Source organism: Anabrus simplex, chromosome 6, assembly GCF_040414725.1.
Source record: "Anabrus simplex isolate iqAnaSimp1 chromosome 6, ASM4041472v1, whole genome shotgun sequence".
In the NCBI taxonomy this organism is placed as follows: domain Eukaryota; kingdom Metazoa; phylum Arthropoda; class Insecta; order Orthoptera; family Tettigoniidae; genus Anabrus; species Anabrus simplex.
The window spans coordinates 225,367,397-225,389,328 of record NC_090270.1 but is presented as its reverse complement, the minus strand read 5'-3'; the positions used below and the strand labels follow the sequence as shown (position 1 = coordinate 225,389,328).

General features: G+C 39.8%; 1 protein-coding gene across 8 annotated transcripts in view; it reads left to right on the top strand.

Moving 5' to 3' along the window:
* LOC136876359 (arylsulfatase G) overlaps positions 1 to 21,932 on the top strand; it is a 387,207-nt gene that overhangs the window by 155,255 nt on the left and 210,020 nt on the right. For all 8 annotated transcript variants that reach the window (XM_068228394.1, XM_068228393.1, XM_067150243.2 and 5 more), the window contains exon 8: positions 11,203 to 11,377. In XM_068228394.1, the coding sequence (XP_068084495.1) occupies positions 11,203 to 11,377 (175 nt within the window). The remainder of the gene's footprint in view (positions 1 to 11,202; positions 11,378 to 21,932) is intronic.

Below are 21,932 nucleotides of genomic sequence, written 5' to 3'. Positions count from 1 at the left end.
AAGGTACCTATTCTTGTTTGTGTCCGATATTGTTAGGAAGTGCATGCACTATCTTAGAAGGATTTGCGAATTTGTTTTCACTTGTGATTCGCGTGTGATTTTTGTAGTACGGTATTACATTTTACGGGGGCTGTGTGCCGCAGTTATATTGCATCTGCTGTTACTGAAGCAGTAGAGTGCTGGCAGCATAGATAAGGCAACGCTCACAGGTTTTACGAACTGTGCAGAATTTAGGACTATTTAAAAGATTTTTTTACAATATCCTTATCTTTCTTCTTTTTTCAGCTAACAATATCTTCATCAAATCTGAGGAAAACTTTGTTTAATGAAAGGTGGGTGCTTGATGGTACTTTCAGAACATGATTGAAACCCACGCCTCAAGACAAATTTTCAGCATATTGCATAATATTGTAATGCTGGAGGAAAGATGCATGCCATTAGTGTCAAGTTCAGCCAGTTCTCATCATCCCTTTCAAGTTATTTTAAAAAGGAACATTCGAATAGTGAAGTAACAAGAGACTTAAACTCAGTAGATAATACCTGTCCGCGCACAAGTTGCCCTCTGCCTGCCACAGCTACCACAACGAACTTTTATCACATATGACTCCACCTCTTCTTCTTCCATTAAAGAAGGTTCACCAGAGACGAGGTGTCTACAGAATTATCTTTCAAGAGAGCAAGTAACCAAAGCTGAGATTATATGGTGCATGCATACTGTCATGCAACACCATTCTTTACGTGCCAGTGAAGCTAGTGTACGTTTGTTTCCAGTAATGTTTCCAGACTCTGAAACAACTTCGAAAGTTCAACTGCACAGAACAAAAGTTGCGTATAGAATCACTCATGGTTTAGCTCTCTATTTCCATAAACAAGTTCTTGAGTAAGTGCACACATTTCACCGTTGGGTTTGACGAGTCACTGAATAAAGTTTCTCAGATGGACCAAATGGATCTTGTAGTTCATTGTTTCAATTCTGATATTAATGAAGTATGCACTTCTTATTTTGATTCCATGTTTCTTGGTCACTCTACCTCCTCAGATTTTCTAAATGGTTTTTTGCAAGCACAGCAAGGACTCTATCAAAAAAAAAAACTTACAAATTTCAATGGATGGTCCAAATGTTAATAAAAAGTTCCTTCAGAATTTTGGTAATTTATTAAATGATGATCTAGATGCTCCTATTTTGTTGAACATTGGATCTTGTGGCTTCCATACTTTGCACAATTCATATAAAATGGCAGTAAAAGAAATCCTAAAAGTTTCAGACAGATCTTCCATTTGCATCACTCCTTTATGAATCTTTTATTGATGATAAATGTCATGACAAGGTTTAAGTCTGAGTTGCTGCAGTCTTCAGAAAATGTCCTAAAACGAATTTAGACAGTAAAGAAAATCTTTTGCCTGCATCTAAAATTGACATAGGTTCTGCTGCTAAAGCAGCACTTCATGGCAATCCTGGATTAAATGATAGAGATATGTTAGTGTTTCGCACAGATTGTCTAAGATGGAATGGTAGCTTTATGCAAGAAGTTACTGGAAAGGTCACCGTGGCATATCATAGTCATCATCATCTGCAGTTTCCAGCTGTTGGCCGGGTCTGCTCACCGCTGGCATATAAACTGACTAAATGAATTTTCTTGTTTCGATCTAAGTGTAACCAAGTAGCCTCTAAGCAGCAGGCTGCTAAGGATAGCTTTAAATGCCTTTGTTGAAAACAAATGGATCTCGGGTAATGAAGCCGATCATGTACAAAGGGGGTTCACTTCTTTTTGTGAGAATGATACCTTGAAAGAAGAAGTGAATTCTTTGACTTCTAAAGATGAGAGGTTAGATCACTTTTGGCTTCGCACTGTTTTTCCAACAGTAAATTTGAAAACAGTAAAGTTGGCTTCATTTTTCAAAATGATACTAATATTGTTTCATGGAAATGCTTCACTTGAACGTGGTTTTCCTTTTAATAAAGAAATTATAGTCGAGAACATGCTACAAGTATCCCTTGTAGCACAAAGAATAATATATGATGCTATCCCAAACCCTGGTGGAATCGAAAAGGTCTCCATTAATAAGAACATGCTCCATGCTGCAAGGAGTGCTCATGCTTTGTATGTTCAAAATCTAAAGGAGAAACGTAAAGCATTGGAAGTAGAAGATTCTTTGCAAAAAAAAAAAAAGCCGCTTTGTTGCTGAAAGAATTAGAAGAAAAGAAGCGGAGGGTGATGGCAGAAGCTCGACAGTCGTTGGTGGCTGTGAAGAAATTTCTTCGCTGAAGCAGTAATGGTAGTACATTTAAAAAAAACTTAAAGTGAATTTAATTAGACAAAATTAAACTTCCAAGTTTTGAAATTTAACATGCACATTAATTGCTTTTTTTTAAAATGTATTTTAATATTACTGATACTTCCTTCATAATTTTGTTTTTTGTCATTTTGTGTTAGGGAAAAAAACTGGTTTTTATGTCTGGAAAACAGGGAAATGTCAGAGAATTTTAAAATCTGGATTTGGTGGACACCCTGTAAAAGGAGTCAGCATCACAATATTTTATCACAAAATAAGTAGAGAAAAAATTAAATTAATTTTGTTGTGCTGATGTGTGTATAAGTATTCCAGGTGGGCCAGCTTCATCTGGGTCTGCCATTGTTTATATTACTGACTGACCTCATGGGCAGCTGATAATTTTGGGGAAAATATTATTTGTCATATCTAATTGATTATTAAGCCACTAGAAGATTCAAATAGCTAGCTGAAGCCTCACTAGATGTCAGGCAAGCATTATTTCTGAGTGGAAGAATAAAATATATCAGCTAACATGTAAAGAAATTACCCACATGTTCAGCAAGTTATCCATAGCAGGGAAGAGGTTAAAGATATATATTAATTGTAATGTATTCTAAATAAATAGTCTTCTTCAGAACAATTCCTGTTAAAAAAGAACAGATTTTCAAAATATTTCGTCCATAAGTCCTGGTTTTCCATACAGTTGTTATGAAAGAATGTTAAAAAAAAAGAGAGTGAGGAGGGGAGGCAAGGAAGGACACTTCGAAGAAATGCAGTTTGTCTTTAGAAATAGAAAATCAACAAGAAACCTCATCATCATATAAGACAACTAATGGAAAAACAATGGGAATGTATAAGAGAAGTGGTGATGTCATTTCTTGATTTAGAAAAGATACAGTACAATAGCATTCCTAGAGCAGAGGTATGGAAAGTCATGAATTAGAAAGAATTTGGAAAATGAATGATGAAATATCTCCCAACAATGTATGACAATTGTTGCAGCAGTGTCCAGACCCCAGACAGAATGATTTTGAAATGTCTGAAGGGGGTGGTGTTTGCAGATGACATTGTGGTGTGGGGAGCTGATGGAGAGGAAGTACCAGGCGCGGTTCTGCCTTTAGGTCACATGGTCACGTGCCCCTCCACCGATTAAAACTATTATAAATCAGAACAACATTATGCACGATTACTGTCACGACCACCTTCAGTGAGTTCAAGAGGCTATGATTTACCATGGTGGTTCTTGTTCTAGCAGCCCTGGACTAAACTTAGGCAACATTGTAAAGGTCTAATCCCGGATGGGACCGACTCGTTCTTATACCTGAACATCATCCCCTCATTCTGCGAGCTGTGAGGGGTGAAGGGGGTTATGGCAAATTCCATTCTACGACGTGACACTTCAGCGCTATATCGTATTTTCACGGCCGACTGGATACCTCGCTGCGCTCCTTATACCGGCCTTGACAATCGCTTGTGAAGCCCAGCATAAAGCTGTAATTGGAAAGTTTCACCATAATGCCGCTGGAGCGCTGGCCTACTACTCATTGACAGGATGCTGTATACCGCAAATTGCCGCATTTCCAGTTTTATTTTTTGGTTTTGCTGTCGTAAATGTTAGCAATGTGTTCGCAATGAGGTGCTTGTTGGCTTGATAATGAAATCTGATAGTTGTGCGCTAGTGAGTTTATTTTTTATTGTGTAGTGTGGTGATTATATTTTTTAAAATTGTGTTTACAAATCTTGGAATTTGAGACATTCTTGTGCACCTTTTCGTACTTCGAGCAGAAATTTTAGGGAAACAAGAACAAAGTGATTTCTCGCTGTAACTTCGTCCTGAACAAGGATTTTAATTAATGTGCTAATTCGTTTTTTAATGGTGTGTTGATTTGCTTTTCTTTAACTGTGTTAGGAAATATTCGAATATATATTGCTGTGTGCCTTTTTTGTATTCCGAACAGGAAAAAAAAGCAAAGGGACACTATCATTTTACGAATTCTCTGTAGACCAGGACAAAACTACGTCTTAGTTTTCCGTTTCTATGTCGGGTATTTACCTTCGTTCTTTCTTTCTCTTTTCTTACTCTGTTTACCCCTCCAGCGTTGGCTTTTCTCTCGGACTCAGTGAGGGATCCCACCTCTACCACCTCAAGGGTACTATCGTGGAGCGTGAGACTGCGGGTCGGGGGATACAACTGGGAAGGATGACCAGTACCTCGCCCAGGCGGCCGCAACTTCTATGCTGAACAGGGGCCTTGTGTTGGGGATGGGAAGATTGGAAGGCATATCCAAGGAAGAGGGAAGGCATCAGCCGTGGCCTTAAGTTAGTTACCATCCCAGCATTTGCTTGGAGGAGAAGTGGGAAACTATGGGAAACCACTTCGAGGATGTCTGAGGTGGAAATTGATACCACCCTCTACACAGTTGACCTCCCAAGGCTGAGTGGACCCCGTTCCAGCCTTCGTACCACTTTTGAAATTTCGTGGCAGGGCCAGGAATCGAACCCGGGCCTCCGTGAGTGGCCGCTAATCATTTTTACCCATGAATTTTCTTTCATAGAATAATCCTATAGGCGGTGTTGTATTTGCCATATGACAACAACACAACACATTTTTGTTCAAGATAATCTGAACTTTAACATTTAAACATTGACAAGTAAGAATCACTACTGCTATGACGGTAAGGCCAGCGTATGAAGTGTTGTTACCTGAGCAATGGGGCCGATGACCTAGATGTTAGGCCCCTTTAGACAACAAGCATCATCATCATCATCATCGAGCAGAGAACAGTTTACATTTTATTTACTCAAAATACTTTTCTCTCACTGAATTTTTATTTAAAATTCTTCTTCTTTCGCTATTTGTTTTACGTCGCACCGACACAGATAGGTCTTATGATGCCGGTGGAATAGGAAAGGGCTAGCAGTGGGAAGGAATCGGCCGTGGCCTTAATTGAGGTACAGCCTGATGTGAAAATGGGAAACCACGGAAAACCGTCTCCAGAGCTGCCAACAGTGGGGTTCGAACCCACTATCTCCTGGATGCAAGCTCACAGCTCCTCGCCGCGCGGCCAACTTGTTCCACCCTACTGCATTTCAAGTAAAATTTATTTTCTTAATTTAGCATGGCCAGCTTGCCCGGTATTTAATATTCTAGTGAAAGGTATGAATGAAATATAATCTGAAACTATATATATTGAAATTAACATTTAAACATGTTTGAGTCAAAATATTTATGTTCTGCATACAACGAATATGGAAAAAGTAAGACTCTTATGTTTTGTCCAGCCCCTTCCTGAGAGCAGCGCTTGAAGAATTTTAAAACTCTAATTGAACAATGACTCTTAATCTCGATATTAACATCAGAAGACAAAAGCATTGTGGTAAGTTCTGCTATGTATCTAAATGCCATGATAATAAAAACGATTACTATTATTCCTCACAATTAAGGAACGTCAGTTGGACTACTCCATCCTCCGCAGTTTCATTTCACGACGTTGTTTTGGCACATATCAATGAAAGTAGTCTTTAGGATTAATCATTTTAACAATATTAGTCAATGTAACATACTATTTTATTCCCTAAATTAAGATACATCGGCAATCAGAGTCAATATCAGAACGTCAGCTGGACTAAGTTATCTCCCCGCAGTTTCATTTCACGACATCGTTTTGGCAAATATCAACGAAAGTAACCTTTAAGATTAATCATTTTAACAGTATTAACCCATGTAATATTCTCCATAGCTCTAAATTACGATAAATCGGCAACCAAAGTCCATATATTTTCCATAAAGAAGTATGCTTTTCTACCGCAAATAGGTCGGCCGCCAGCGCCACGTGTCGAGTTGTGTAACTACTCCGATTACAGTACGTGGACCCGATTGTCAGGGCCGGTAAGGAGCTAGCTAGAGCAACGCATCAAGTCGGCCGTGGTATTTTGAACTTACTTCTCCCACAGCCTACTAGATAGCACCCAGCTACACTTTCTTGTCGGCATATGTTTAATTAACGCGCGCAAAAGCAAACCTATGCTTACCTTGTACGTCTGTTAGATTAATAGTGTCCATCCATGTCGATGTTCATTGTAAGTCTGAAAAGTGTGTGAATATTAGTGTGATGTATCTGAGTGTATTCCTGTGCGAGCATACGTGTTTTTAAAATGAATCAAGTGAGCTACTTACAAGCAAAATCTCTTAATTACGAAAACAGATTATTAGCTAAAGAAATGGGCCGACCAAGGCCAGAGCTTAGCATAAATCAAGTTTTCAAAGATTAAAATATAGCCTACAATCGCAGTTTTAATAAGAACGTGTACGAAAAGTGGGAATGGCTGTGTGGTTGTCCAATAAGTGATTCACTGTTTTGCTTCCCATGTATATTATTCGGCGGAGAAGAAACATGGACAAAAACGGGAGTGAAAGACTTAAAACATCTACCAGAAAAGAGCAAGAAACATTGTTTGTCGAAAACTCATTTAGATAACGAAATGAGTTTTGCCGTATTGGGCAAGGCTGACATCAGGTTGCAACTCGATGATGGATATAGGGTGTCTATCCGAAAGCACAATGAGCTTGTAGACAAAAATAGATATATTTTGTCGCGTATCATTGATGCTATTAAATTTTGTGGGGAATTTGAGTTGGCTTTGCGTGGTCATGACGAGAAAGAGGATTCAAATAACCCTGGTGTTTTTAAAGGACTGATTAATTACACCGCTGCTCTTGACAATGTTTTGAAGGACCACTTAGAAAATTCAAGTATGTTTAAGGGAACATCCAAGGCCATTCAAAATGAACTTTTGGAAGCAATGTTGGCTGTTTGTAGGAAGCATATGGTATCAGAAATAGGAGATGTAAACTTTTTATCCATCCAGGCTGATGAAACTACAGACAATTCATGCAGAACACTTTTATCAATAATTTTGAGGTACCAGATCGAAGGGAAATTGTTTGAAAGGTTCTGGGGTTATTTTGGGATCAGTGATAGAAGTGCCAGTGGTGTAGCAGCGACAATTCTTGAACAGTTGCATGAAATTGGAGTAGAAAAATTCCCTGAAAAATTAGTCTGTCAAACATATGATGGAGCATCAGTTATGAGCGGTCAGAAGGGCGGGGTTCAGTGTTTTGTCAAAGAAAAATATCCCAACGCAAATTATATTCACTGCTACGCTCATCAAGGCAATCTTATTCTTCAGAAAGCGACATCTTCATCCTCGCACAGCAGAATATTTTTTCAGGACTTGCAAGGTATAGGGAGGTTTTTGTCAAGATCTCCGAAAAGAATGGATTACCTGATCGAGTCAGTTCATAAGAAGTTAGGCAGTGTTCCACCTACACAATGGTATTTTCAACATCGCACTGTGAACACTGTTTATGAACATCGTGATAATTTGCTAAAATGTTTTGAAGATCTCAGAGACCACGAAACAAGTGACAGGAAATCTTCCACTGAAGCTACGGGATTTGTTCGAACTCTGAATGATCCACAGTTCACCTACTGGCTTAATTTCTATCACAAGATTATGCCACATGTTGCAATATTCTTTGATTGCATTCAGAAAAGAGACACTGATGCTGTGAAGATGAGAGAGTGTGTGACAAATTTTGTTAATGCGATAGCCAATGTTCGCCAACTGTACAAAACGGAAGAATGCCTTTCAACAGAGCCACTGAGAAAACGACAATGCGTTGATCATGCAAACAGTTCAACCAATAGGCTGGCAGCCGTGGAAGTTTGTGATATTATAAGTAGCATCAATGATAGATTTCAGTTCACTGATCATCTGTGTGCATCTAAGCTTTTTTTCATAGATAACTTTCCGCAGTACTGCAATTCATTCCCTGAACATGACTTCCAGATGACCCTGAAGCTGTATCCTGCGATAAACGGTCCAAAATTGAGAACCGAATTAGAAGTGTTGTACAGTCGTGAAGATCTTCGCAGTGCATTCGGTGCTTTGCCTCTTTTGCAATTTTTCTATGAAAATGGAATGACACAAACATTTTCCGAGTGTATGATTGTTTTAAAAATAATTGTCACCATACCAATGACGACTGTTGAATCTGAACGGTCATTCTCCACTCTGAAAAGAATACAGACATTTTTGCGAAGTTCCATGGGGAATGAGAGGTTGAATGCACTGGCGATGTTATCGATCGAGAAGAAGATGGTACATTCCATACCGGACTTCAATAATCGAGTAACTGAAGAATTTGCTACTGCCAAAGACAGGAGAATCGAGCTGATATACAAGAAATAAAAAGGTAAGATTAATTTAATTGATTTAATTGATTCCTAGTGTTCCTGATATGTTGAATGTGCCCCACCCATTTTTATCATCACGAGCCGCCACTGGGAAGTACCATGTCAACTGGACATACTGAGTGAGTATATTGGTATTATGAAATGAACATAAGCATGAGAAAAACAAGACAGTGGTGTCAATTAGAGGAGAGAGAAGGGAAAGATACCCTGAATTTGTGGAAAGCTTCAGGTACTCGAAAAGCAAACTAATGCAGGATTGAACATGGATATCAGTAAAAGGATGTATTTAACCATTGAGGAGTTTGATCTGAAAGGTTATTTGTATCAGAAGCGTACATTTCACATAGCATAATGGTACTTAATGACATACATATCAAATAGTGTCTGCCCAGAATTTTGCCAAATCACGGGCATTAGGTGTCGCAGCCATCAAGTCCTCCATTGTGCAACTTAAAGGACACTTACTACAGTTCATGAAATGGGCTGTAGTTTGGTCTTCACCACATTCACATTGCCTGGATGTGCCAGGAAAGCCCCACTTTACCATATTGATTCTTGATCTACCAACCCCAGTGCGAAGCCTGTTCAATGATTTCCAAGCAAACTAATGTGCCTCGTGTCCTGGAGGGAAATGCTCAGTTGGTAGCATCCAACCAGCAAGTTGAGGATTTCTAGTTCTCCATAATCTCAACCTTGTGGATTGAGCAGATTCGTTTAGATCTTAGGTTGTATTCAGGAAACTCCTCCTAGACATCAATCTTCGGTGTGCACATGGTAAGGTAAGGTAAGGGTTATTCTGCCCGAAGGTAGGTCCGAACCTCCGCAGAGGTGTTCTTGAGCCAGAGTTTACGTGCAGTAGGGTGGCCAGTTCCTTTCCGCTCCTCCATTCCCTTACCCCCCATCAACAGCGCGTGGCAACCCATCCAACTCCTGACCACGCCCAATGTTGCTTAACTTCGGAGATCTCACGGGATCCGGTGTTTCAACACAGCTACGGCCATTTGTGCACTTGAGCAAAGTGCGTTAGTTCTCTCATGGATGAAACTTCTCTTCTAATATCTGGTGGGGCGATTCCAGCCAAACAGGAGATTCTATCTCGTGGAATTGGTCTCAAATAGCCACTGATAAGTCGACATGAAAGGTAAAGAGTTGATATATAAGATGTATTATTGCCCAATAAGACCTGGACTCTAAATAAAGACAGGAGAGTAAAATCCAGGCTAGTGACATGGAAGTTTCAAGAAGTATGTTAGGAAAGACAAACGTCAGAGTAAAAAATGAGGATGTCGGGATCAAATCAGAGTAGAAAAGCTTGCAGAATGGAGAGAAATAAACTGAGATGGTTTGGATATGTTAAGGGGAAGAAAGGATAAAAAGAGATAGATGGTTGGACTAAGAAGGAACCTGGATTGGAGCAGCAGTCTCAGTTGGAGAGAGGCACTGTTAACATTCAAACCCGACTGAAGCTGGAAAAAGGAAAGGTGATGATGTGAGCTTACTTAACTTCCCTAGAATGCTGCATTCTAAGATTTTTTTCTTTACAGTGAAAATGTTTTCCCTTAAATTCTTCTCCATAAACTGGTTTTTTTGTACAACACTCATGTCTCATCACTCTTAACAGTATGGCTCTAGAACTTGCTATTTCTTGTGTTAATGGTGAATGCAATATTGGAAGTTGTGTGTTTCTCAGTAAGCTTTCTTGGCATCCAGCAGAAATGTAATTTGTAAAATTTCTAGGTATTTTGATGGAATTACGTAGAGAAACATTCTTCTTCAACTACATCCACCAAGTCATTGTTGAAGACTTTTAGTTAACGTTCATTTTCACAACTTTCCAACATGTAACGCATCTTCTTAGCATTACTGTATATCATTTATGGATTTTCTCCTTACACCTTGAAAATTTGGTGGATGTTTACCATTCTTTAAATTGCCCCACGGTAAAGCGGTAGCGTACCTGCTTCTTACCCAGGAGACCCCGGATTCAATTCCTGACCAGGTCGGGGATTTTTACCTGGATCTGAGGGCTGGTTTGAGGTCCACTCGGCCTATATGATTATAATTAAGGAGCTACCTGATGTGAGATGACGGCCCTAGTCTGCGAAGCCAAAAATAACGGCTGAGAGGATTCATCATGCTGACCACGTGACCCCTCATAATCTTCAGGCCTTCGGGCTGAGCAGCAGCTGCTTGATAGACCATGACCCTTCGTGTCTGTTGCGCCATAGGATTTGGTTTACTTTTATGCATTTAAGCAATGAATTACAGGCAACATTTATCAGGCAGAGCCTGCTCCATCGTTTTGAACATTAAACCCACAGAATGATGTCTCACCATGACTGGACTCAAAATGGTATCTGTAGCTTGTCAATGGATAAAGGAACCCAGCACACATGTGCACAGGCATGGCTGCATTGCTGAAGAAACAGTATTTATGAATAGTTATTTTATGGATATTTGGTGTTAATTTTACCCTTGAGAGGAACAAAAACCACATAATAATATAACCAAAAAGATTTCAGTTGTGTGTATAGAGATTACATGATCAAATTTGTTGTAATTTTTTATAAATTTGTTATTTATGATTTAGTCACTTTCATTTAGGTGCATTAAATGCAATATAGTTGGCAGTTCTATATTATATGGCTTCTTGTCTTTTCTTTTTTAGTTCTGGGTTTTCTGTAATATACGTCGGCTGTATTACGACAGGTAGCGAAGGTGATGTCAAACAGATAGAATTGGCTATGACAGCATTATTCAGCGGCGTAGAGAGGATAAGTCAACCAGGATCATTTGAAATACAGGAGATTGGTGTAAGGGTTGTGAGGCGAGACTCTGGAGATGTAAGTATTTTTGAGAGGGTTATCACTGCTCATTGTTAAACAAGATATATTTATGAATTCAAAATTGAGTAATTACTGTTGCACTTAATTTTTAAAAGAAAATTATCAGTGCCTATTATTTGACTTAATTTATCTTTGACCAGTGATTTTATTTTATTAGTGTCTATACTGTGAACTTATAACCTGTATTCTGTGTGTTCTAATGCTAAAGGTCATTGGCCATGATAAAGGGCAGTTTATGGTCTTCATTGATTTGTCCAAACCATAGTTACTGTTTGCCTCAGAGGTAAAGATCATTGTACGAGTGTACAATCAATCTGCTATATATCACCACCTCCATTTTTTGCCCGCAATGAACAGCAGACAGATATTCCTTATGAAAACTGAATACTAACCATCTCTGACTACTACCATTCGTCATTTGTGGCACAGGTACAGGAGTGCTGTACACTGATATTACATATTCGAAATGTGATTACACTTGGGCGGTGCTAGAGTTTGCTTATCGTAGTTACAAACAACAGCGAGATGAGAAGCCAAATGCAGTCATCACACTTGTCTCACATAACCAGCAGGACAAGGTGAATTTTAGAGAATCATTTGCAAGTGCTTCAGATGCAAAACAAATTGGGCACATTCAGAATGGAACGAGTGTTGATCATTCAGGAGCTAGCGGCTTTCTGATCAAGACTGAGAAAAGAAAGTTAGAGCAAACGGAACCACGGTATCACCAAGGACTGACTGACTTAACAGTCAGAGATCAAGCACACTGCTGTACCTAATGACAGAGCATCAGGCGTAAATTGGCATGGCCGAGTTCAATTGTATTCCGAACACACAATATAAATGTACTGGACCCTCTCTTGCCACCTCCAAAAGGCAACGGAATAATGATCCCTAAAAGAATTTCATCAAACATTGATGACCAGCTGTTCCCAGATCAAGCTGTATTCAGGCCTGGAATTATTATTATTATTTTTTTTTTGCTAGGGGCTTTACGTCGCACCGACACAGATAGGTCATCTGGCGACGATGGGATAGGAAAGGCCTAGGAGTTGGAAGGAAGCGGCTGTGGCCTTAATTAAGGTACAGCCCCAGCATTTGCCTGGTGTGAAAATGGGAAACCACGGGAAACCATTTTCAGGGCTGCCGATAGTGGGATTTGAACCCACTATCTCCCGGATGCAAGCTCACAGCCGCGCGCCTCTACGCGCACAGCCAACTCGCCTGGTGCCTGGAAAATTATGCTACAGGCAAGTTCTGAACCTGACTTATCATATTGAAGACAGATATGAGCAAAAACTGGTCAGTGGTGAAGCCTTCATAGATCTCAGTGCAGCAAATGATACAGTGAATCATAAAAAGCTCATAGTCAAGTTGTATAACATCAGCAAGGACATTCAACTAATGAATGGCATTTGTGGTATGCTGCAGAACAGAAGATTCTAGAAAACCTGATGGAGAAATCATAAAAATGGACTACCTCAGTATTGTGTGTTGTCCCCAATACTGTATAACATCTGCACAAATGACCAGCCAGACCATCTGGAGGGAAGGTGCTTTGTCTGTTCGGACGACACACTCCAGTTGCTGCACATGGAAAGACTTTTGAAGAGGCGGAGAAATAAATTAGCCAGTACTCTCAAGAAGCAAGCTAAGCATTATGATCAGAACGATCTGAAGCCTTACGCAGGGAGGATACAATTTTTTACTTACCAGTAACATCTTCACAACAGAAAGGCTCAACAAAAATTGATCATCATCTGGAAATGACTCACCTTTATGTACTGTGACACAACCTGGTACCTGGACATCAAATTCAAATACACCCTGAGTTTTAGGAAGCAGTACCAAGAACTGAAGGACAAGATCAGTTCAAGGAACTGCATCTTGTGAAAGCTTACGGGCCCAACATAGGGAGGGAACCCGCAGCTCATGTATTCATCAGCCTTGGCACTCTGCTTTGCGGCAGGAAAGTGTGGGGCACCAGTTTGGGAAGAATCTGCTAATGCCATGCTAGTGGACATAGCCCTGAAGGAATCTACCTGCATAGTCACTGGTTGCCTGAAACAGAGTACAGTACAAAGGATCTACTGTCTCACTGGTATCACACCTCCAGCTATTTGCAGTGTTGTGGTAGGGGAAGTAGAGAGGGGAAAACTTGAGGCGTATTCCAAGCACCCAATGTTCAATTGTATTGTGACTGCTGCACCCTGCTGTAACCTCTCCAAAGGGTAAGGTTACAATTAATAGGTTTAATGAAGAGAAAATGTTTGCTACCATAATGCATTCACCAAAAGTACTCTACACTAGGCATGTCCACATGTACGAAACTAAATTTGCAAGCACATTAATCACAAAAAATAAATAAACAGTTTAACCAACATGACTGTTAAGAAAGGATAACCGGGAAGCGGCTGGGAACCATATCCAGGCGGTGGAAGGTATTGGTAATACTGAAGAAGCGAAGTCAATGTAATCCTAAACTTTACTTAACAAGTTAGATTCAATTTCATATATAAAGCAATAGCCAATATACCATTAAAATTTTGACGGCATTATTTCAACAACCATTACAATTTACAGTTTACATGAGGGTAGCATTTATTTATTAATTTTCTTTTACACCGGAACATCACACATGACGTTCCACTGTCGTGGCGTTACCTTTAAAAACCCAAAACAGTTTGAAATAAATAAAAGGAAGGTAACGTTATACTAAAGTGAAGAGATACATCTAAGGAGAAAAATATTTACGTATAATCATGGAGCAGAGCATCTCAAAAACACTTCTGAGAAAGGGTACCCGACCTAAAGATGAATATTCCATGATGAAGCGGAATGAATGAGACAGTCCCGAGGTAAATATTACTTATAAAGATTATTTCGAAAGGCGTATACATTTAATTTACAAAACAACAAACGGGAACTATCTCTTGACAAAGTGAGGTGACTTACCGAAACGGCTAAGTCATAATGATAACATTTGGAAGCAGAAGGAAACACGGGTACGCTCCGGCAAGATAAATTAAATGAAACACTACATCTGAAACTGAATACCTGAAAAGTTAAAAAAAGTAATCAGTGCTTACCGGATGGCGGGGCCAAGAAGACCCGTACCTTGGAAGGTGACCGTTCCCATCAGTGGTCAAACAGAAAAGATGCCCTCGCAGAGCAAGGCTCCAGCGACAACGCTTCTCCCTGGAAATTATGAAATCTTACCACGGCCAATGAGCGTACGATGTTTGCCTTCACCTACCAATCACATTTCCTTTTATTTTCTCCAATAGGAGCGCAGAAAAAAATAGTGCTGACAAAGAACATTTAGGAAGCCTTGAAAAATTTCTAAATTGGTGCAACTTTACGAAACCGGAAATCTCCCACGCCGATGTCGCGCGTGTGGTACAGTATGCACCAGAATTACCATGACAATCAAATAATCTTTAAATCATATCAACTTCAAACAAATCAAACAATTCCAAACTTCACATACTGAGGAGAAACCAAAACAAACAAATGAATAAATACTTTACATACATAATTCATTGCCGTCTTCCGAGTCCAAATAATCAAATCCCAATAATCACAACATACTCCCCCCCTTTAATTTGGAGCACAGCTCCAAAAATAAAAATTTTATTTACAACTTTAGCAGTCCAGTTTCTGCATAGTTTAGAAAATAACAAAACACCTTTAAAAAGAAAAACGCTGAAAAACAAAGGAAAAATGTCACTGAAAACAAAGGACATATAACAATGTTCATTGAAACAGCAAAAACATAAAATATACACTAAAGAGATTTTTAAAAATTTTCTTTTTTCTGTTCTTATGTTCATAAAACACCACACTGAAATTATTTTCTTTAAAAAAAACTTAAACGTTCCCTAAAAAAAAATTGACACAAAATAAGAGACATCTTTTGGATTGAGTTCTTGGTTTTTCTGTTTTATTTACACTGTAGCACCACGAGTTCTTGCTGTTAATGTGACTGACGACGCGGCCACTGTCTTCAGCCTCCACATTACAGTTCAAACTGGGTGACTGCGCACAGCCTAGCACGACTGGCGTCATTGGCATATCTGGTTAGAGCGCTGTAAATTGACATGTCGAAGTATAGGTGATATCACGTGCCACTAATGGCCACGTCAGTGTATGTCTGGTAACTATTCAGAATCTTGGCATGGGATGATGGTCACCACCATGCAGACGGTTCCCTCTTGGACTAGGGACGTCAAGTTGTCATCTGTACATCTGGTCACTGGAATGCAGTGCAGAACGGAAGGGCCCAAGACATAACGTACCTCTCCACTAGGCACGACAGCAGAAATGGGGATAGTATCCCCCTCCGGCCACTGCAATAGAAATTTATCCGCAGCAGATAGGGAATATAAAAAGCTAATGCCACCCTGGTGGACAAGAGCTTGGAGGCACCTAACCGGTGTCTCCTCGACCTTCATTTGGGAGGTTCCCCCACAGGTTTGGGACTATCTTAGCCCCCCCATTCAGGCAAGCACTATGGATACCCTAAGATGAAATTTCGGAAATAGTTTAAAGAAACTCAAAAACTCTACCAGAGTTTACCCTGATTTCACAATTTTAACAACAATCCCTAGTTACGAAGATCTTAATTCTACCCCACAATACATACTAAATTATGTCTAACCTGATCATAAATGACCTTTCCATTACAAGTAAAGAGACTTAACTAAATAATAAACTATAAAACCCGAAAAATGGCGCGCACTAATTAATTAAAAATTTGCTTACAACTAATTCCTTATCACTACCCCAAAACAAAATAGTTTCTAAAGTATTATCTCATAACTAGGGAATTTTTATCTGAGATAAATGCACACGGCTGATCCTCTTTCTTTCAGGATCACTGACTAACAATGACACAGGGGTTAAAAATTTCAAAATTGTGCAGGGGCCTCGAAATCTGGGGGATAACTTGCTAATTACATGGTCCGCAGCACTACTAATGGGATGAGTCTTTACATAGACCTGGTCACCCACAGACAGATTGTGCGGTCTTCGCCCGTGATTATAGTTACGTTGAACTTTAGCGTAATAAACCTTCAAATTTTTACGCGCACGATGCCAAGCAGCACGGATCGTTTCTGGATTAGCGACATTAGGCAGAAGATCGTTAATGGACCCCAGATTAGAAAGTGGAGAATTAGGGGTGAACGCTAGCATTAATGAAGCAGGAGTTTGCTTGTGACTTTCATGAACAGCAGTATTGAAAGCAAATGATAGCCAATTAAGTGAAGAATCCCACTTTGAGTGGTCAGAAGAATGGTATGCAATAAGAGCAGATCTTAGGTTCCGATTAACTCTTTCAGCATAATTAGGCCTGGGATAATAAGGTGTGGTAGTCGCATGAGAGATAGATAGGTCAAAACAGAAATTACGGAATTGCACAGATGTAAAAGCTCTAGCATTATCGCTCACCAAAAATTGACAGGCTCCAAATGAAGCAAAGATCTGTTTTAAGCAAGAAATAGTAGTACTAGCATTAGCCATGCGAGTAGGAAACAGCCATGTAAAACGCGAGAACGCATCAACACACACAAGTATGAAACGATGGCTGGTCCGTGAACGCGGAAATGGTCCAATGTAGTCGATAAATAGTCTCTCCATTGGGCGAGAAGCTTGCTCAGATGACAACAGACCAAGGCGGGTATTAGGAGCGGGTTTACTGATGTTACAAGTTTAGCAAAATTTTACCATTGAGCGAATTTCACCATCCATACATTTCCAAATAAAATGCTTACGAATTTTCTCTCTGGTTTTAAATACACCAAGGTGTCCGCCAACAGGGGATTCATGGAAATATTTGAAAAGAGCAGGGACTAGATTAGAAGGTACAACAATTTTGGGGTCTCTGCGCCCACGAGCAGGACAACACAGAACACCATTTTTGAGGACATACGGTTTGACATGTTCACCAGATTTAATCCTGTCAATAATACCCTTCAATTCAGGATCGTCTTCCTGATGTTTAGAAATATCTTTGAAAAGGACAGGGGAATTGGTCAAAACCACATTAACAAAGGCCGAAACTTGTTCAGGAGAGGGATCAGCAGACTCTAATTGAGGATCTGAACTGCCAGGGTAGAACATCCTACTAAGAGTGTCAGCAATAACATTTTGAGTTCCACAAATGTGACGAGCTTCAAATTGAAAAGCTGAGATGCGTACTGCCCAACGCGCAAGACGACCAGTTCTTCTTGGCTTGGCCAGTACCCAACTCAATGCCTGATTGTCTGTTTCAAGATCAAAAGGTAGATGTTCAAGATACATTCTAAATTTCTCCAAGGAGAAAACAACAGCTAAGGCTTCCAACTCATATATAGAATAGTTGCGTTCTGCAGGATTTAGACTACGGGAAGCATAAGAGATAGGACGACGTCCATCTTCAAATTCCTGAAGGAGAACACCAGATATACCTGTAGACGAGGCATCGGTTTGAAGAATGAAACGTTTAGAAAAATCTGGCATCGCCAGTACAGGAGCATTACATAAAGCAGATTTCAGATCATAGAAAGCTTCAAGTTGGGCATCACCCCACTCAAATTTAGCATCTTTTCTCCTCAAGGCATTTAATGGGGCTGCTCTTTCAGCAAAATTGGGGATAAATTTACAGAAGAAATTGACCATACCAACGAACCTAGCGACAGCTTTGACATCCTTAGGAGTAGGAAAATTTTGGATAGCTGCAGTACGAGATTGGCCAACCGAAACGCCTTTCTCGGACACGATATGGCCTAGGAAGGACATCTGAGGCTGTGCGAAAGTAACTTTGCTAGCCTTAAGGGTTAGTCCTGCTTTACGGAGTCTTGCAAGGACTTCATTGATATGAGCAAGGTGTTCTTCAAAAGTTTCACTAAAAATTACCAAATCATCAAGATAATTATAAACAAATTTGAATTTAATGTCTGACAACACGTTATCCAGCAGCCGAGTCAAAACAGCGGCTCCCGTTGCCAGTCCGAACGGCACGCGCTTAAATTCATAGAGGTTCCAGTCAGTAGCAAAAGCTGTGAGATGCTTAGATTCCTCAGCAAGAGGTATCTGATAGTACGCCTGATTCAGATCAAAAGTGGTAAAAATTTTGGCATTAGCAAACCAAGAGAAACAAGAGTGCAAGTCAGGAAGTGGAACAGATTGAAGCACAACTCGCTTATTCAACATTCGATAGTCTATTACAGGCCGAAAACCACCCTGTGGTTTAGGGACTAGGAATATGGGAGAAGAGTACGCAGATTTAGAAGGACGTATTACACCATCAGCAAGCATTTGGTCGATGATAGCCTTAAGGGCTTTCATCTTAGGAGGCGACAACCGGTACGGAGGAGAACGAACAGGTACATTGTCAGTTACTTCAATTTTATATTCCAAAACATTGGTCACACCTAACTTGTCAGTGAACACATCAGGAAATTTATCACAAAGATTCCTAAGCTGGTTGGCCTGGTCATCAGGCAAATGATTAAAGTCGAAAGCTTTTGGTTCACTTGTGTCCTCAGACACAGCACTGACATGATAAGGAAGGATAGGAGAACGGTTACACAATTTAAAGATCCTCATGGAAAACTTAAACTGGAATTCATTATATTGAAGATCCAAAACCATACTAGTTTTGGCAATAAAATTTGCACCGAGAATGAAAGGACAAGATAAATCTTTCACCACTACCACGGGCATTTTCCATGTGAAATTACGTATTCTAATTTTGAGATTCAGACTTCCAATCAAATTCAAGGAATTAGAATTAGCCGTATGGCAGGTTAAAGACACAGGTGTTATAGCAGGGAACTTACAAACAGATTTCACAGAGTTATACAAATTTTCACTCATCTAGGTGAGGCTACTTTCAGAATCAACTAGAGCACAAACTGGTTCATTGTTCACTTCTAGGCAAATGTAAGGTAATTTACATGGAGGAATAGCAGAAATACCACAAGATTTTGGAAAATTGACACTAGGGTCAGACTGAAGCTTATAATCGACTACAGGGTCGGGTAAATCATCAACTAATTGACAGCGATAACAGACGAAACATGAAGGTACACTATAAGTTTTGGCACAAGGATCGGCGGCTAGTCATCTGGGATTGCTATTACCAGAACGCCCAGAACCGGAAGAATTGCGAGGACACTGTCTTGAAAAGTGTCTATTTGACCCACAATATCTGCAAGAACTAGTGGAGGGAGAAACTCTATTCTCATTCAGATTTGAATTGCCTAAGGGCTCAATCTTAGGACAATTCCTTTGGAAATTTTGAAGTTGACCACTCATGACAGGTTTTGAATTGCCTAAGGGCCCAATCTTAGGACAATTCCACTGGAAGTGATCCGTAGAACCACAACTATAACATGCACGTGAATTACGTGGCTTGGAAGAAGTAGAAACGGTACTAGTGACCTGAGAAGACATGCTCATAGGAGGAGGAGCTAATGCGACTCGTAACTGGTCGGCATACCTAATGCCTTCAGCAGAAACAGTAATAGCTTCCGAGCGAACGTAGCGGGTCGTGGTGACAGAGCAAGATACGACCGGTAATTTGGTGCAAGACCCTCAATAATGCTAGCAACCATTTGAGACTCAGAATAGTTTAACATGAAGATCCGAGCATTGAACTTAATGTCCTGGATGTATTCCGACAATGTTTCATTCAAATGCTGTACACGAAAATAATGCTTTTGAACCAAAGAAGACAAAGCACGGGGAGGAATAAAAAACTCGAGCACATGTGCATGAAATTGGTCAACTGTCCACTTTTCTGAAATGGCTCTTATGACATGCTCAGAAAGAGCTCCAGATACATGTGGATATAAGACTTGGAAGAAATTGTCACGACTTAAGGAATACACTATACTCTGATCTTTAAATTCAACCAAAAAACGTAGAAACACTATGACTTTGTCAATCGAATTAGCGGTGAACTTAGATACACCCTTAAATATAGCAGTTAATGGGTGAGGCAAGTTTGAAAAAATTTGAGAAGCAGCAGGAGTAGTAGGTACCTGAATAGCACTGGATTGGTTACAAGAAGGTATCACAGTAGTAAGGAAATCTTGATTAGAACACCCCTGGGATAGGGTAGGTGTACTAAAAGTGAGGTTAGGATTGTGGTTAGATTGCATAGAAACCGGCACAGATATTTGCATTTGCGACACATTTTCACACATCTGTGACACCCCTGAAGAATTTACTACAGGTGACACTTGGACATGGTGATATCTTTGTACAATAGGAAGAGAAACAACTTGGGTCGCAACCGGAGGATGAGATAAAGACACAGTAGAATTAACAGTTCCCATAGGAACGGTTGACATAGCAACTTGCGTACAAGAAGCACCACTATAATTATTCACAGGCAGAGAAGCACTGGTAAATACAGCAGGAGAAGATTGCACGGGAATATCATTACAAGTGACCCCTGCACTAACCTGTGAAGCAGTAGATACAGATACAGTGTCACTGTCACACGTTTCAGATTGAACGGGCACATTAACTATTGAACTTGAGCTAGGCAAAGAATTACCTTCCAGCAATCCAACAATTTTATCAAAAATATCACAAAACTGCAATAACAACGATTCGCACTCGCATCACTCGTTTTCCGACAAATTATGAGCCAACAGGTCGCGAATCCTATCTACGTTATACTGCACTTGGCCTTTTGCACGTGTTAACTGTGCATCAGACGGTTTAGCAGAACAAAATGACATAATAATGGCTTTATATTCTACAATTTTATCTCTGACAATCGACAAAGATGCGCACACTTCATCTGTTGATAACCCTGGGACGAAAACAGGTTCATTTAGCGATTGTTTCAACAAGCTCGTGTCATCCTTAACCTTTCCTGTCGAATTCAACTTACGAATACGAAGTTCGTAAGCTAATTCCTCCTTCCTCAAATGGAAGGGACCTGGGATAGCACGAGACATGTTGATAAAAAAGGAAACGCTACGAGATAATACTTGAATTAAATTTTAGGTTATAATCACCTAATTATCGTCAACTTTGCTTCTTCAGCAACCCAAAGCTCTGCTAACATACTGTAACCTCTCCAAAGGGTAAGGTTACAATTAATAGGTTTAATGAAGAGAAAATGTTTGGTACCATAATGCATTCACCAAAAGTACTCTACACTAGGCATGTCCACATGTACGAAACTAAATTTGCAAGCACATTAATCACAGAAAATAAACAAACAGTTTAACCAACATGACTGTTAAGAAAGGATAACTGGGAAGCGGCTGGGAACCATATCCAGGCGGTGGAAGGTATTGGTAATACTGAAGAAGCGAAGTCAATGTAATCCTAAACTTTACTTAACAAGTTAGATTCAATTTCATATATAAAGCAATAGCCAATATACCATTAAAATTTTGACGGCATTATTTCAACAACCATTACAATTTACAGTTTACATGAGGGTAGCATTTAGTTATTAATTTTCTTTTACACCGGAACATCACACATGACGTTCCACTGTCGTGGCGTTACCTTTAAAAACCCAAAACAGTTTGAAATAAAT